The sequence below is a fragment of the Agelaius phoeniceus genome, chromosome 1, assembly GCF_051311805.1.
Source record: "Agelaius phoeniceus isolate bAgePho1 chromosome 1, bAgePho1.hap1, whole genome shotgun sequence".
Classification (NCBI taxonomy): Eukaryota; Metazoa; Chordata; class Aves; order Passeriformes; family Icteridae; genus Agelaius; species Agelaius phoeniceus.
Window position 1 is genome coordinate 119,083,250 of NC_135265.1, and position 19,047 is coordinate 119,102,296.

At 35.6% G+C, this 19,047-nt stretch overlaps 1 protein-coding gene across 2 annotated transcripts in view; it reads right to left on the bottom strand.

The window, feature by feature from the left end:
* PDE7A (phosphodiesterase 7A) overlaps window positions 1-19,047 on the bottom strand; it is a 75,942-nt gene that overhangs the window by 16,878 nt on the left and 40,017 nt on the right. Inside the window, exons 2-3 of one of the 2 annotated variants that reach the window (XM_054638327.2) lie at window positions 18,656-18,716; window positions 11,424-11,507 (exon numbers count right to left, since the gene is read on the bottom strand). In XM_054638327.2, coding sequence (XP_054494302.1) covers window positions 11,424-11,507; window positions 18,656-18,716 — 145 coding nt within the window. The remainder of the gene's footprint in view (window positions 1-11,423; window positions 11,508-18,655; window positions 18,717-19,047) is intronic. The other variant, XM_077186077.1, reaches the window with a different exon arrangement.

Consider the following 19,047-nt stretch of genomic DNA (forward strand, 5'->3'; position numbering starts at 1 on the left):
TGACAATCTGAACTAAAAGTCTCAGTGATTCCTAGTGACAGCAGCTTAATTCTGCATAACATAAATCTTTATCCATTTTAATTCTTCTCCCTGCAGAAGTTCCAATTTGCTTTCTGTTCTATGCTAGCTCATAGCAATTACAGCAATTACATTAATATATTAATTCCCAAAATACACTAATAAAATACCTCTAAATAGAGATGACAGTGGCATCATCATAGAGTATCTAATCAAACACAGCACCATTCCCTACCAATGGTCTGTGTTTACAGAGATTCAACTGACACAACTGAATGTTCTTTCAGACATGCCTGAAACACTTCATCAAGACACTGAAGTTCAGGGCTAACACAGACATCTCCACATGAAGTTACCCTCCTTCAAGCTATCATTCTCAAGGCCAAGGGCTTTTCCTCTGAAGACACTGGTACCTATAATATATCCCAGGGTTTTTTTTTATTAAGTAAACAGATGTACTACATATGATAAAGGTTGCTTATAAAGCAACATTCATGTGTACAGCAGGAAAATAAATAGATTCTGTCATGCTACATTACTTTACCAATATTTCTAAGCATATTTGTGACCACGATGTTACAGTCTGAGCACTACCAGCCTGCATAATAGAGAAGCAGGGAGCAATACAGCTGCTGCTGCTAATGCAGTGTATACTACCAGTAAGAAGTGTCTCTCCCCCACTCTTGATCCATTTCCCTCAGAGCCAAATTTCAAAATAGAAATTATTGGGTTGAAAATATAATAAAATAAAATTATTATATTTAGGTTATAAAATTATCTAAAATACCCACAAAGTCACAAAGCATAGTTAATTTTCTTGTTCTCAAGTGGTCTTCTACAGATCTACAGTTCACAAAAACTTGTTTTTGTTGTCATGCTACAAATTAAGTTTCCTCACACAGGTACCACCCGTTAATCTTGGAGGGAATAGTACACTGTAGGTACTACAAGGAAAACAGCAGCTTCTGGCAGCAAAATACACAACAGAACACAGAAATGCAATAATTTGGCAGTACAGGCCTGTGTTCCACCTATACTTGTATCAAAGTCATTTAGGAGGGGTTGCACATCTTCTTGCTTCAGGACTTTTTCTGAAGATGATAGAGGTACAGAGGCAAATGAGTTACTTGGTTTTCTGTGAAGCTGAACCATCGTTCTCTTCACAATAAGCTATTGACACTTACTCATCTTACAAATATGTTTAAACTCTAAATTATCACCAAATTTGCCTAGCTCGTAAACCACTTCTACTACGCATTAATCCTAGGTTTTCTACCCCTCATTTAAAAAAAAAAAAAAAAGCAAAGCCTACATTATTCCAGCTTTCCTAGCAGCAGTGCTGCTTATTACAGAATCACAGCACTGGTGAGGTAGGAAAGCACCAGATGAGGTTCATCTGGTCAAACTCCTCTGCTCAAGCCGAGTCACCTAGACCAGAACCATCTCCCAGAGGCTTTTGTGCATCTCCAAGGATGCAGACTCCACAACCTCTCTTGTTGTGTCAACACTTGGTCACCCACCCTCACAGTGAAAAAGTGTTTCCTGATGTGCATCAGTTTGTGCCTATTGGCTCTGGTCCTCACACTGGGCACCACTGAAAAGAGCCTGGCTCTGTCTCCTTTGAACTTTCCCTTCAGGTATTTGCATACATTGAGAAGTTTGCCCTTGAGCCTCCTGTAGGCTGAACAGTTCCAGCTTTCTCAGCCTTTTCTCATCAGCCCTTTAATCTTCCTCACCCTTTGCTGGACTCTCTCTGGTATGTCCATGTCTCTCTTTTCCTGGGGAGCCCAGACAGGGACTCCAGGTGAGGCCTCTGATGCTGCACATAGGAGAGGGATCACCCCCCTGAATCTGCAGGCAATATTCCTCCTGCTGCAGCCCACTTGCTTTCTCTGCAGCAAGGGGATATGGCTGGCTCATGTTTAACTTGGTGCCCACCAGGAGACCCAGTTCCTTTTTTGCCAAGTCACTTGAGGGCTGCCCTTGTTTGTGGTGGGGCTGTTCCTCCCCATGGGCTGGGTTTTGAGCTTCCCTTTGAGCTATTAGTTATTGCACATGGATAGCCCAAGCTAGATAATAACACCTTAACTAAATAAATGTCTTTATCCTTTAGATCTGAAATGATCAGAGTAACTTCCAAATTAGAAAAGAGATTTTGAGCATTGCCATCCCTCTGCAGCTCCAGAGCACCTGATTTGTGGGACTACACTAAGCCAAAAACTAAATTTCTCTCTTTAACAGTTAAACATTTACCCCAGGACAATTCAGAATAAGCAAGTCAGATGCAGAGGTCTGACAGGTTATTAATTTAAAGGGGAGGCTGAAACAGAAAATAGCTGGCTTTCAAGGAAGGGGGTGAGGGGAAGATACATTCTCCAGCTGCAGGAACACTGATAGCTACTGTGCCTGCCTTTTCCTTTCCCTCACATATCAATTATTATTAAGGACACAAAAACCAAGTGTTTTGTGGTTTTGGCAGATCAGCTAAGGCCAGTTAATGGAAAAGACTGGTAAAATGAATGATACAGTTGTGCAATGGAAACTTGGCATTTCTCTCCTGGCACATTCATTCTCTTTAGATGCATGATTAATATGAGAATGACAACCTCCCCGCTTCTATCACGAGTCATGAAAAGAGATGCTAATTTCAGAGACACTACCAAACCAAGGCTCAGTAATGTATAGATTATGGAAAGAAGACTAAAGAATGAAGAGTGCACTGCATTTGCTCATGAACAAGCATGCTGCAAAAACATCTCCCAGCCCAAACATCTTTACTTTCATTTGGAGCCTGCAGTGTGCTAAATGCCCTTCTAATATCCAATATTGACTATTTGCTCACAAGGACAGTTTAAGGACAAATTAGAACAGTAAAATAAATTTGATATTTACAGCTTTTTGAACTGAAAGAGAATGAAAGCAAAGTTGGGATGATGGGCAGGTTAAGAAGACACTATAGCATTGAGAAGTGCTTTTGGTGCAAGGAACCAGAAGGTGAACTGCAGGGCTTAGTGCCTACTCAACAGCAGCTGTCCTATGACTTCCTCTTGCCATTCCTTTGTAAATTCGAGTTATCATCCAAAGCATCAATCACAGGTTTTGGGGCTTTTTGTTTGTTTGATAAAAATGGTTATAATCTTGTTTCTAAGCATCTTAAGTGAGATGCTGGTATAATAAAAAAATTCCTTTCTCTGAAATAAAAAAAAGAAGCAATTCTGGTTATTAATATCAGTTATTTTGCTAATGTGATGTATATATAGCAATAAAATAACACAAGTCGCCTTCATGCAACAGATTTCATCTGTATTCCGAGACACTAATTTTAATCTCTTCCCACTCCCAATCCTTTAACTTCATGAAAACCTAAAATAAAATGTTTTAGCACATTTCACAAGGGTATTAAATATTTATTTTTCTCATGCCAATATAAAAAGCTGAAGTAAGTAAAGACAAGTGACAATCACTTAAAAGATCCCAATATACTGATGGATTTAGCCTCAAAATTATTCTATCTTTTGTATATTAAGGACAGTCCACAAAAGGAAGAATGACAATTATCATTTGGTTTAATTATTAATGGAACCTTAAACCCTAGCAATGTACTTCAATTTTCTTATAATGCAAAGACAGACTTACACCCTCTGACAGTAATCTGGCTAAAACAAGGCTATCCAGCTTTAAGAACTTTACCTCCGTTTCTTCCTTGCTACAGCCTAAAAGGCAGATAGAAAACTATCCATTATAGAAAGCACTGAGTTTTGCTACACACCAATAAAAAGGGCTTAATTGAGGATCTTGGGTATCACTACCACAAAAAAAAATTAAGGAAAAAAAAAGGATTTGAGTATTTGATCCTTCCTATGTTTGGATGTAAAAACTGAACTTTGAGGTGAGCATTGGCCCACCAGAGAAGGCTTTTCCCCCAAAATATGAAGGAATTATCTTCTTTTAACAAAGTGATCTCTCGTGAATTTTTTGTATTAACCCAACTGCACAATTAACAGTTTGACATAGCAGATACTATCACTAAACCTGACACATCTGAAAATTTCCACTACCTGTAAATATTTGTTGGAAAGAAATATTCCATTTTAGATGCCAATTAAAACCATCTAAGGATGCACCTTTCTAAAGATCCATCTTTCCAGAATAAAAATAATTTTCAATTTATTAATAATTTGAAAGTAGGATCTAGCATTTCCCACCACTAGAGGGACCCATAACCATTCTAATTTCACATCTATTCCCATCAAACCATTAAGAAATGCACTATATTAGATCCATGAATGTTTGTGGGTTTTTCTAAATTAAGTACTGCTATTTAACTCCCCTGAATGTTTACCACTCATGGTTTGAATTTTAAAATATTTTTACAACATTCAGTATTCAAGTGTTCTAGAAAACTATTACTTCATTTGGAAGATATAATTTTAGTAAGTATTTTAAAGTTACATAAAAAGACTAATTTAGATTATTGGGGTCTAAATTACTTCCCTATAGTTCCTGTCTTTCTTAGAACCACTTAGAAGACTAGCATCATTGCAAGGCACTACACTTCATCTTCTGCTTAAAAAAATATTAAGCCATACTGTTTTGGTTTTAATGTACAATATGTAACTATATACACATTCATAAATATTTTTTTATTTTCCAAATATTTTCCATTAATTTCCAAATAATAATGACTGCTGGAAAATATGCTGTGGGTTAAGGATTAATGAAATAAACATGGCTTTACAAGTGTCTTCTGAGTGGAATCAGAAAAAAAGTAAGGTTTCAAGAAAGTCTAGCAGTACCACGACTATCTTAGAAACTCTAGTGGTTTTCATCGGATGGTCCCCAATGGAGGGGAAGTGCTAGGCATCACCACCACCTAAAATAACTTCTTCTGAAGGATCTTACAGAGCAAAAGGATCTTACTGCCTTAGCAAAGCACAGAACCATAGAATAATTTAGGTGGGAAGGCACAGAAGAGACTTCTGAAGGTCCTTTAGTCCAATCCTCTGCTCAAAGCAGAGCTAATTTAGGGGAATTTGCTCAAAATGAAGGGATTAGACTACTTCAGTATGAAACAAGTGCCAATTCTCCAATGGCACTATAAGTCACTGCACAGCAGTAGAAGTGTAAAAAAAAACATCATGAAAAGGTATCTACAGGACTTTACTAATTTACCTCTTTTGAATTTTGGCTCATCTTAGAATTTCTGTAAACACCTCAGGAAAGATACAAAATTAAGTGAATTAAACACTGCCATTTCTGTGCTTAAATGAGTAACATTTTGCAATAATCTCAGGACTAGGAAACTACATACAAAGCAGTCTTTCCATACCAGTTTACTGAATCATAAGCCCAGCAATCCTGCAGTTGCGTTTTTGGGGATTTTTTAACCCTAATCCACTCATAGGGCATGACAAATCTGCAATTCACAACAGCATACCGTAAACTAAGAAACCTCGCTGAAGCTAATTATTTAGAGGAATATCATCAGAACATAAATATACAAAATATATACAAACACAGCCTTTTACAAAATGGGTTATGCCATGTTAATCAAGATACTGATCCTCCTGAAGAACTTGACATATAATGGTTCCTAACTCTTTTCCCAAAAGGATAATATATTTCAGATCGTTGCCAAATCATTTTCTTGCTGTCTTCCCAGAAAAACCCACCTCTCTTTGGTGTCCTAGAAATCTTCAGTTCTACAGTAAATGAATGACAGAACTCTCAACTCATCTTTTTTGTCTATTTTTCATCACCAGAAATAAAAGAATTGAAAAACAACCCATCATGGTTAACAGAAAATGAATTTCCTTTACCAGCCTTTACTTTACTTTATGATGGTCAGTACAGAAAGTCAAACTGGGAGCGCAGATGAAACCAAAAGAATTTTCAGGTATTTTCTACCAAACTGTCCAGCATACAAAAAAAAAAAAAAAAAGCCTTTCTAAATAAGGTACTAGGAGAAAGAATTCATTGGAGAGGTTCAGAAGAAATGGGGAAAAAAATAGAATATATCACTGTCTTCTTCTATGGTCAAACTTAAGCCAGCAATGAAATACAGAGTGGCCTGTACCTGTGTAAGACTCCAGAGCACACAGACTGTTCTACAGTACCTTGGAAAGAAGAAACAGTAGGTAAAACAAACATCTAGAATAACAAAAGAAAAAAAAACAAACCTGCTCTATATTCTCAATTAGAACTTTTTATCCCCACATCTTCCCGAACCAAGTTCACTTCAAGCTCGCTCTTTTCATTTGGCCAATACAACTGTATTTGGAGCATTTTCTGATTTCCCCTTGTGTAACTGCATTCTCCAAATTAAATCAAAGTCAAAATTTCTCTCACATTGTGGACCACAATTTATTTGAATAATCTGGACTGTGAATAATTAGAAGACAAATTCAGTACTGTATTATTCACAGAAAGGCAGCTTTTGAAGTAATCTCTCAAGTACAAGCTTTTTACTCCTCAGTGATGGCATTTTCAAAAGGAAACAAATACTTCAAGCTATGATCACATAAATCTTCCTGCATTACTTTACTCATTGTGAAACTCACCCTTCTTCACAGTGGACTGCTGAACAAGACAGATAATTCCTGTTAAACATAACCAAATAGGTAATTGCTCTATTTTCTGAAACAGAAAGGGCATTGAAATTAATCTGGACTCTGCTTAGTTTATCTCAATCTTTTAGATGGTATCACCAAAAGCATCATTAGCTGCTGCTACAAGGATTTTTCAAATTGTTTCAGGCAATCCATTTGGATTTGCACTCTTGTCTCTTCTTTGAATTCTGGAATCTCAGCCAAGGGAAGTCTAAACTCACTGTTCAAGGTAACCATTTTCAAATGGTACATGAGCTAAGAACCAGAAAGTTAAAAACATCCTTGAAACAGCACATGCTGACATTTTTGCCAGATCTCAGAATAGCTTATAATACATTCCACAAATGGTAATTTCCAAGTAAACAGTCTGAAGGTTGTATAATGAAGGTAAACTCTGAAATTTCATCATGTATTTGCACTCTCAAGGAAGAGAATTAGATTTATCCATCACCTATAAAAATATCTCTTCCTTTCTTTCCATTTCCCCCTAAAAAGGCTCCAATACACAGTTAAGGAGAATCATCTAAGTCTCGATGAAGTCTTATACTGTACCATTACGCTGTCTGCAAGCAACTATTTTCTTCAAAATTGAGCATTCCTGAATGTTACCAAACACATACTGACTAATTCAAAATCCCTTCTTCTTTCTAAGATATTTTAACTCACAGATGTGACAGATTTGGTTATCTATAAAACACAAAACAGAGGCCACCCATGTAATGGCATCATCATCTCCCCACAGAAGCATGCTCAGATGAGACTGGCATGAGAGAATTCTAAAAACCTTTTTGACAAGATCTTACTTATTCTAGGCCAGGCATAACAGGAGAAACAAGAAGAAAACCATGTTTTTTCTCTGCAAAACCAAAGTATTCATTGTCCTGTGTGGTTCCTCCAGACTATATCCAACAATCCTTTCCTAAAAGGAAGCTTAAAAGCTTTAATTTCAGCTGTATCGGCATATGACATTTCTCAATATTTTTATGTTATCTTAATTATTCATTTTATCTTTATTCATTTTGGCTTCACTTCCTCACTATAACATACTGTACATATCACTGTGCACACTCACTGTTTGGGGTTTTTTTCAGGAGAAACAGAGAATGATTAGGGCACATTATATATGCCTTTCTTTGTGCATGCTAGGAACACCTCCAACAATCAAAATTTCTTATGTGTAGTGTGCATACATACATACATATATAAAAAATAGACACTATTGACAACCTCTCAATAGCAAGAAAGCAAAGCCTAAAACTTTATTACTGGTTTACTATTTCTGAAATAAAGGATTATTTTTATCTTGTCACTTACCAATTCTTCTATCAAAGATTTTGTTTCACATTAGCTTTTATCAACATATTCTGACAACACTGAAGACTGAATTACTGGATATGATGTCTCAAGTAATGTAAAGAAAATTTTGAAGTATTCGTGTAAACCACAGCCTACTGGTAAACCAGAAGACAGTAAGATTATAACCACTGCAATCACTTCTTCAATAGCTTCCCTGAAAACCAAACAGTACATGTTGCATTCTCAAAGCGAACTGCAAAACTCTCTTCTTGTTTCTCAGGGAGTCAAAAGTAGATCCAATGCTCTACAGTCTCTTCAATAAAACATTACAGTGTATGCATTTTACTGTGCAACAGTGAATTCAGAGGAAGAAAGCTGAGGAAGAAATTCAGAGGAATAAAGTTGGCTGCTCTCTCCTTTCCAGAAATGGTGGATTTAAGATGTCATCTTGACGTTATGCCCATGGTCCCACTCAGGCATAACCAACAGAACACAGTAACAGAAAACCTACTAACTGATAACATTAACCAGCTGCCAACCAACACGAAGAATATAATCCTCACTTTGCCCATTCACCAGGAAGCAGTGTTGTTAAAACAAAAATTTATTAAGCTATTCTTCTTGGTAGTTCCTGCAATTACCTATAAAAAGGAGACTGCTGGAATAACAGATAATGCATTAGGAAAACTACCATCGAACAAAGTTAGCTTAATCATCAGTGAAATCCTGCATTTAATAAAGCTATTATATCAGATATTACTCCCATTCCACTGTCCTAACAACAACAATATATTTCCAACCATCTTCCTAAAATCAAACTTCCTAAAAGTTACTGTTGAGAATACTTCTGGACAGGTTAGAAACTTGAATATTCATGTATCAATTACAGAATTCTGGGATGAAGATAGCGATGCTGAGCTTATAATGCCCAAGAAGATACAGAAGTAATCTTTAGAAATAAGTGCTGATAAACTTCACTTCAGCAACACTGGTTGAAGCTATGAGTTCAAATAGTTATGAAGCAAAGTAATGCATTTAAAATTCACTACTCTTCCAACCTATCAGTAAAATACTGGGTTAAGAGCCTATCAATAAATATTAGAGAAGAGACTAGTCAGCATATTATTACCTACCCCTCCTGAAAGATATTCAACCTCTTCTCCAAACATCATTGACAGAAAAAGAAAACAATGCTGAACAACCAAAGTTAGCTAAGCAAAACACAGAACAGCACTAATGCTTCAGCACTGTGACTGACAGCAACTATATAAATCCTCTGCAAAACACATAAGCAATGATCATTGCAAACAATTTAGAACCACAGAATATAGCTAGTGGATAGTACAAGACATTTACAGTGGAACTATACAAACACAATGGAGAAAGCATGGAGAAAGCATGTCCATGCATTACTGATGTTCAGGATACAGCTGTGGTGGGGAGGAAAAAAAAAAAAAGCAACATTCAGATGGTTTAGTCTGCTTCAGCTAAAGAGACCCCTTCCAGTTCAGTATTTGCCCCAAGGAAAGAAGAGACAACTGACTCCTCTCACATGTTATTGCTCGAATGGGTGAGTATTTTTCAGTCATTTACATTTTGCCACATTTACCTCTGTGTGGCAAAATCAACTCCTTCTGAAGTAACCAGGAGAAGGCAGGGGAACGGGCAGGGAGACTATCCTAAAAATTAGGTCAAGTCTGATTCCTGCAACTTCTCTCTACTGGCAGTCTCATAGTGCATTACTAAATCTCTTAGACTTAAAACAATTAAGGAAACACTGATCAGGACTAAATTATCATTGCATTAAAAAAATATTTTTATGGATAAAAAAGAATCCCACATTTATGTAAAGTACTAGATAACCTACTAATATGGTGAGAGATTGTGCTGAATTCCTGACTTTGAAAGAAACTCCACAATGTGGCAGGAGCCCGGAAGTCAAAGAGCACCTCTTCAACAAACTACAGTCCTGAAGTGCAAAAAATCTGACTATAATATGACAACTCTGAAAACTAACAGATGAACTGACCTGAGAAGGAAGTTAAAGCCAAAGAAATTTTTGGGCCTCCTAGCAATATTTTTTGCTGTCATTAAACACCACAGGTGGTGTTGCTAAAAGCTGGTGGCTGTGTCTCAACAAGTAGGGGCAAGGAGAAAGGGTGTGAAAATCCTTTTCCTGACTAGTCATGATCTGCCTGATGCACAATCATCAGGATAGAAAGAAAAAGTGTGATGAGGACCATAAAAAACAGTTAATCTGAAAACAGCAATAATATCATATGTTGGCTGCCTTTTAACAGGCAGTTATTTTAATACTTGTTAGTATTTTCCTATATCAGCATGAAATGCCACACAGATATATATATATATATATACACAAAAAGACAATTATGTACTTCATAAATTGCATGCTATTTCTGCAGAGAATTTATTATACTCAATCAGGACTTGAGATGAAATTCTTATCCTCTATATTGAAAAAAATCTACATAGCACACTCTTCAAACTTTGTTTTCTCACCTATTTTCATGAAACTTTTGAACAAAACTAAGAGTTTAAGAGTTTTAGAAATTATCTATTTTTCAAAATTATAACTTCAGTTAAGATCAGAGTATAAGACCAGTTTCTGCCACTCATTTTTATTCATAAGGTAATTACAACAACCACACTTACTACCATAAAATCGGCTTTACTAAATCTCTCCATTGCATTCAGAATAGTTGGAATTGTGCTGATACAATGCTGGTATAGATCCTTTATGGCACTTAATACCTTAATTATTGGCATAATTTAATTAAGACTCAGATCCCCTGCATTTTTGCTGCATATTGGTTTGATGGTGTCAAAACTTTATATTACAACTACTGACAAATTTAGTTGTAACAATATGGATGGATAATTTAACTTTTTTCTCTACAAAAATATTCTTCTTGTAACACTTCTGAAAAAAATAAAAGATTCCTCAAACACATAATCAAAAGAATTTAGGCTGCCACTTTCTCCTAGAACTTTAATTTTTATTTAAGATCTGTCTCTGTCCAAAAATTTAAGTCCTAGCTACGCACCTGAGTAGATGTAAATGTTAATTCATTATGATGAGGTCAAGAATATTGACATTACTGTAATTCTGTTCAATCATCATCCTGGACAGGGCCTTTCTAGTGCTTTATAAAAACAGAAAAGTATTCTCCTCAACTGATTGTGTCTGCCAAGTAAGCACACAGCACACACATCAGTAGCTGTTTAGAAGATACATCTTCATTTTCATATGGATTCAGGTCTAAACTCAATGAGTTTAAAATTATAGTTTTTTTAAAAAAATATTTAGTAGTGAAGATTTTCCTCTTCTACATTTGGTAATGAACTAGAATGAAAGATTTTCCTAAGAAGTATAAAAAATCATCTTGCTATAAGAGCTGCTAACTTTACTTTAGAGGCTCAGTTTTTAAAATTGATGGAAGCCTTTGTTTATTTGTCATTTATCTGCTTTTAAATACTTACAGTGAAAAATACGGAAATCAATGTATGGATGAGAACCTCTTCTCTCTGTTTCAAATCCTGCCCGACTTCTTACTCGCACATCTCCTAGAAACAGGGTCAAGAGTGAAATAAAAGTGTGGAAGAGTGGCAGAGATAAAATGCAAATGAACATAGCCTGGAGGGGTAAAGATTCATGTTCTTAATGGAGGAGAGTAATTCAAACAATAGGCCTACTTCAATGCTTTTTGTTTTAAAGGTGAAATTCAAAACAAAGTTTGAAGACTTGTTAAACATGCAATCACATGCTTTCTTGCCAAAATCTCTCCTGCCTAAGCATACGTTGCCAGAAGCATGTGATAAGCATTCAGATGAAATTAGGAAGAGCTTGCTACACCAGTATGGTAAAAATGCACCTTAATATGACAGAAAACAAGAACATTTAAAGTTGATTTGTTCCTCAGTAACACACATACAACAGTAACATTCTGTAGAATACAAAAAAGATTCAACTTCTAGAAATGGTAGCTTTCAGCAAAGAAGCTAGTTACAATATGGTTTTATATTATATAATATTTTCCCACTAGCATTTACTTACTTGCGCTCAGCTGTTTGAATATTACACAAGAGCCTATTAAAATACCAAAACTCAGTATTAAAATTTGATCAAACTATTTTGCACTGTAATTAGCTTCAACCTCAATCTTTTAGCATGCTACTTGATTTCTACTTATGCATTTTACCAACTGAAAGCTGATCAGTATTCTTTTGTTAGATAGTTGTACGTATGAATATAAGCAGTTCACCTGCATAAAAAACTTTCACTTAAAATCCTTTTGTAATTACAAATTTGGAGAAATCTTTGAGAATCAAATGCAATACTGTTTCCCTCCTCAAACCCTAACAAAGATAAATTTAAGATGTGCAAATGTTGTGGTTTCTAATTATGAAAATCTATCAAGTGTCGTATTTGCCTCACTTCTAACACAGCACTTCCATATGAAACCAAAATAAGTAATTAACAAAAAGCACTATGATTGAGTTTATAAGAACTAAATAAAAATACAGCTATTTATTTTTCATCAAGTCATAGGCATCTTGAGAGCATTTTTTTCCATTTTTTCTTTTCTAACCTGCAATGCGTAGCGCTGAAGCAGTCAACTTATCAGAAAATAGCTAAAGGTACTGACTTACACTTCAGTAAATATGCTTTTAAATACCTAACAGGTATCTTTCTAGAGATACATATCTATAAACACTGACACATCTACAGTGATGCACTCTACATGAATGTTATCTTGTGAGGCATGCTGGAAGGACCACAAAAGGGTAAGCAGGCCCAGGGCTCCCTTAAAGTTTACACATCAGTAAAAATATAGTAAATACATGTGCCCTTCAGTTATTAATCCTTTTTTATTTTATCTGAAAACCCTAACTGAGCTGCAAGGGGAAGCAACCCAATTACTATCTCCAAGTATTAATTTTCAGACCACTTACAATATATTACTTATAAAGGCTTCAAGCATTCATTTGAGCAGAGTGCAAGAGACTCGTTTCCTTCCAGGCAATACAGAGGCAGCAAATTGTAGAACTCTTCTGTTAGGCACAAGCAACTGGTGAATTTTATTTACAAAATAAATTAATAAAAATGAAAAAGAGAGAAAACTTTGGAAGAGAGGGGGCAAATGCATTAGTAGCTGTATATGAAAATAACAGGGTGATGGAGGAAAATTTGACTTTCATTACCTTTCACTCATATTTATCTGGGTAATCAGGCATAGCTACAGCTGTGTGAATGAGTTCACCAGCTAAATTAAAAGAAAATAAAAGAGGTTTTTTAGTGAAGCTAATTTTTTACAGAAAAGGTGATACAGCTTTTGTGATTTATTTTTAGTTTAAAATGCAGTTTTTTTACTTTTAAAATTTACAAACCACAGTACCAATCAGCAAATAGTTTCAGACAGTGTATGACTAGGTTGTGGCAAACAATTTGTTTTAAGTGTCAAAAATAGGAAAAGTTTACAGAAAAATACCTGAAGACCAACATGGAATTCTGCAAATAACAAAATGAGCAGGTTCATCTTATAAATGATGTCCAGAAAGTTTCTCTCTGCTTTGTTCTTTTTCATTTACTACCCTTGACTAACAGCATAGACTGAATAATAGTATCCTTGGTACCCTTGAAATGCCTGCAATGTTGAGAACTTTAGGGAGTAAAGCAAGAAAAACTGTAAGTAAAATGAAGAAGTGCAACTGACTACATTACTTTAAACAGGAATTATTAGAATATCTATTTACAGGAATATTTAGCCAAAGAAGGAATTGTATACTAAAAACACACATGGCAAACTAAGAAAAAGGCAGCTGTAATAAGAAAAAGCTAAAATAATTGTATTTACTTGCATACATATAAAATGAGGAATTCCCAGCAAGGAAGGTAAATATTTTCATTACATAGTTATTGAACAAAATTCTCTCTCCCTAAATCATGGTAGAAGAAGCGATTAAAAAAAAAAGAAGAACAATATCTCAACAATTGATTATTTTTTTTAGAATACAACTGGATTTATTCTGGAAAAATATACCCCTTCTACAAGACTGGAATTCATTACAGCAAACAAAGCAGAAAATTCTCTTGTGCCAAAACAAAAGCAAAAGAGATGCCTCCATTATCATGGTACAGAACTGCTGCATTTTTCAAGATTTCAGACCATAAATGTACTTGAAAAATATTGGTACAAGTGGAATTTGATGATACCATACATCCATCTAAGTTTCTAAATAAACAGAAGTAGAAAAAGGGATAACTGGCTGCACATTATGAAATAATGTGTTATTAGCACAGTGAAACTAATCTCTAGTGCATATGTATAGTTAGTTCCAAAACATCCAGAAATACTGGATCGTCATTATGCATTCACTCTTTGGTTAATGTAACCTGCAGAAGATTAATGGATCCCAAATGCACCCACTTCATTGTACCTTCACACAACATAACATGTTCACATCACTTTGCTTGGGAAATCCTGCACAAGTGTTTTGCAACCCTGTGACTGTGAAGTTATGCAGAATTTAATTTTAAGAGACATGTTTATCTTCACAGAGAACTTCATAAAAAAGCAGAAGATATCTCAGATTTGAGATTACTTTTATCAAACAAAAGGACACTGTTACATAATTCCTTCAAACAGCAACAGAAGTCCAACTGCAGAGCCAACCATTATTACAGTAGCCAAAAGACAATTAAAATTCAACACCTAAAACAAAAGAACTTATGAATAACTTTTGTTTATTTAGACCCTTACAAACATATTGAAATGCTTACACATTTTTTTAAGCCATCAGATCCCACAGTTTGCTTATAGGTAAATTTTCTTGGGGGAGGGCAGCAAGCTGACTGACAGCTTTTATCTGAAGTATCTCTTCTTGAGCCACTTTCAGCCACACTGGAAAGATTCCTGTGTTACCTCTATGGAACACATTCAAGTCCAGCATCTTAATGATACTGGACTTCCAGGAACAATTTTTTCCCTCTTTGAGAGTTTTGCTGATTCCAAGGAATCAAGAGAAAGATTTTAAAAATGTGAAGCTTTCCTTTCCAACCTTTAATCTGAGCACAAAAATGATACAATATCTGATGGCTGAGTATTTAGCTACACTTTTTTCCAGAATAGTCCTGCATGATCAGGATCACTTGCATTTTTAAGACAAAGATCATACTGGCAAAAATTTAATTGAAGACTAAATCAATCATGGAAGAAGGAATGTAAGAGGGAGGTTTGCAGCTATAACTGAAAACTGAAAAGTAATTAGGGCTGTAACAAAACTTACCTTGAAATAGATTGTTTAATTCCTGCCCCTGTCTCAGATTCCTGCTCACACCACAAGGACAGCTCTGATACTTACGAGGCAGCTGAAATGCCACAGCTGACATCCCTGGGCGTTAGGGTTACCCAGCACATACTTGGTGCTGCCCTAACACTGCAGTGTGGCACAGCAACAATGCAGCAGCTGCTTGGGGAGCTGAGGCCATCCAGAGCAGGGGCAGAAACCTCAGAGACCATGGAGGACAGCTGGGAGCAGAAATTACAACAGCCACCTCAAGGTAAAGGATTCAAGTCAAAGCCATGAGGTTGTGAAGAGCAGGATTTTCAGACAGAATTAATAACTTCACAGATTAAAATTCCTATTAAATTTGTTGGAGAAACAGATGACAGGTCAGCTGAACGTGCCAGAATTAAAGCAAACAGAAAACATAAAAACAAACTACCAGAGAAGAGCGTGCACAGTACACAGTAGTTTTTCTCCAATGATTCCTATTTGAAGTGATCAAGACCTCTAAAGGAAGATAAATGCTCCAACTGCAGCTGAGAGGTGCATGCTCACCAATACAAGCAGTCAGTGTCTCACACTTTCTACCCCATGCACAGTAGAAAAACTTTCAGTCAATATAAAGCAACAAGAAAAGGAAACCAGAAAAGCAACAGAAAAATCAGAAAAGTATCAAGATTACACAGAAGCACTTACAAGATATTTTGAGAATTCCCCATAGTTGCTGAGAAAAGTGGTTGCAGTGATGCAGATGTTTTAGCCTTTCCAAGGTCTTAAAAGAAAAATTCTACAATGCTGCATCTGTATCTATATTTTAAAATAGTAAATAAGGCACACGGGAGTGGCTTAGTGTATATTTTGGGAATGGGGTATGACAGATGAGTCATTACAGTCAACGCTGCCTGTTTATATCGACACACTGATGAAGGCAGTTAGGAGTGAGCTTTTTATTTTGCATACTCCTAAAACAGGATATTTTAAATTGAACCTGGACACACTGCCATAGCACAGGAATTCCTCATTACTTATTGTAAATGAATTTCCATTGGATTACCATTGGAACAGCCTGAAAACATTGAATGAAGCAACTTCATGGCCAGCACAACTAAACAAAGGCAGAGGGAGTTATTGTAGATACTTTTAGCCTTACATTTTTGGTCTGCTAAGATAAACACCTTATCAAGGTACATTTTATTAGTAGATACATTTATTCCATTAGTATGGAATAAAACCAACCAAGTAAAAGGCAAATCTGCTGATGACTGTGCCTAAGTTCCCATTAAGTTACAGCTGATGATTCCTTATAGATTATTTCGCTCAAGTGCACTAAGATAAATAGAACAAAACCAAAAATCTAATAATACTGCAGGAAAAGCAATGCTTCACATTTCTTGCAAAAAATTGTAATAGAATATATTAACCCTTGAATCTACTCTAATATGAATGTTTCTAAATACTGATGAGTCCAACTGTTCAGCTTTCAGGCTGGTCTTTTTTACAGTTGATTTACAAGTACAAAAAAATATGTAAATAGTTGCTAACTTGTACAGTATAGTACAGATAACATTTGCATAAACCAAGTGATATCTGTTAAGTGAGAAAAAAACACAAATTTACGACACAATGATTCAAACATGCCATGAGCAATTTTTTGTTTGCTTGTTGGTACCCTCCTCCCCCACCTAAGTTGGAAGTCAATCCTTTAAAAGATTTACTGCTTCTGAATAGCAGAACAGCATGAATGAATTATGCCAGCAAGAATTATACTATTTATAACAAACATCAATCTCATTATGTAATAATTAATTTCAATGAGAGTACAAATGAAAAATTAATTTACTTAACATCATGTTCTGAATATTTTCCAGTTCTACCTATGAGAAGAGTGGAAGTTTTCCAAGACAAATTAAATTTTTCTCTCCAGTCAGATGCATGTATCAAAAACTAGAGGAAGCCATGTTTTGCTTCTGTCTAGATTTACTTGAGCATTATCACAAATCCTGCTGCAGAAATGATGGGCATAACTACTTCATTTTAAGTTCTGAAAACAAAATAAACCTATTTACAACAACAACAACCCAGCAGCTTTTTCAATAAACATTTAGAACCCAGTATCTTCTGTTCTCATCTTAACAAATCCCCAAAGTAATTAAATTCTCTGATCAAAACCCCTTCAGTAGACAGTCAGAGCTACAGTATTAACAACTACACAAATGTAAAAAATCAAAATAACTGGAAAAAAAAGTGAAACTGCTAAGTCAAAATTGAATTTATATGTATATATGACCATATATTCCTACATATGTAGGTTAGGACTATAAATTCTTATACACACATGCATATATCTTACAACTTTAAATTCAGAGACAATGCAGTTATGAATTTCTGGGGACTTGAACATGTGCAGTATACAACTAAACTGAAAAGACTCAGGGCATAAAAAGACATGTTCTGGCTGATTTAGTTGGAGATGGTTAAGAATTTGTAATGAGTAGCTGCTGGTGTTCATTGAGCTGTGTGAGACATCATGCAAGCATTCATAGTCCATTTCAACACAGATTCATAGCTCAAGGTGGCTTAAATTAAGTGGCATCACACAGCAGTGGAACAGACTTAGAGCACATACACAGTCCCCATGCCATCTGCACCACCAGCAGCCTCCAGAAGAGGTGTGGGAAATACTGAATCTGGCAGCCAGATCTGCAAGAGCCTTCCCTCTTTCTCCTCTCAACAAATGACCTCAACTCCTTCTGTGCACTCACTACCACAGAGGGTCTCCCCTGGATGCTTTCCCCTCCCAACACCATTCTTTTGTTTGAACTGGGCTTTACCCTTTATCTCCCTGCTACTCTGGAAGACTCCTCAGTAAGCTGACTGAACTACTCAGCCCTGTCAAGCACCCTTTCCTTTCTCAAGTCACCTTTAGGATTAACAAGAAAAATATTGTTTAAAATCACATCATTATTTCAAGTACACCTGGCACATTTCATAGCCTCAGTACTGAAGTTTTTAAGAATGTGTGGTAACTCTCCAATAAGTGTTCTCTAAGCTACAGTTTTAACTAGAAAGATACAATGCAGAGGTGGTAAATTCCATTACAGAAAGATCAACCATGAGTCACTTAGAAAACTTTACTTCTACCAAACACATTGTGTTAATTATAATACCTTTCCTTTTTCTTCAATATAGGAGTAAAACATCCTACACAATGTTTAACTCAGGAAAAAAGAAACTAAAAAAGGCAAACAATCAAAAAAAACCCAAGTCAACATATAAGAACCCAAACTCTTGCGGAGATTCTAACCAAAATATTATCCAGGAGAAAGAGAATGCTAAGTTTATCAATTCAACAGAGATATTAAAAAGTTATTATTTAAATCAATCATAAATGTTGGAAGTTCCAATATAGAAAATGGTATGCTTACCTAGCATACGAATGTACAACGCAGTCTGATCTGAGCTGTCATAGGAAATTGCTCCACGTCTCTGAAAAAAATAAGTGTATTTTAAGCAAGTTAGAAGCAAATAATTTTTAAATTGAAATGAAAATTATTGACCATTTCCATTTTAACTCTTAATATTAATTTTAGAAATTGTGTGTCTTTCATGCAAAATGCCTTTTTCAAATATATGTATCAACTGATTTTGCTTTAAGAGGGAACAAAGGAAGAATAGGAATTGGTAGTGAAAAGATTATGAAACACGAGATCAGAGTGTGGTTAAAAACACCCCCATATATTCCTTTCCAATGTTCCTCAATCATTCCTCACAATAGGAAAGCCATAGAATGAGATTATGCAGACACAAGAAAGTGCTC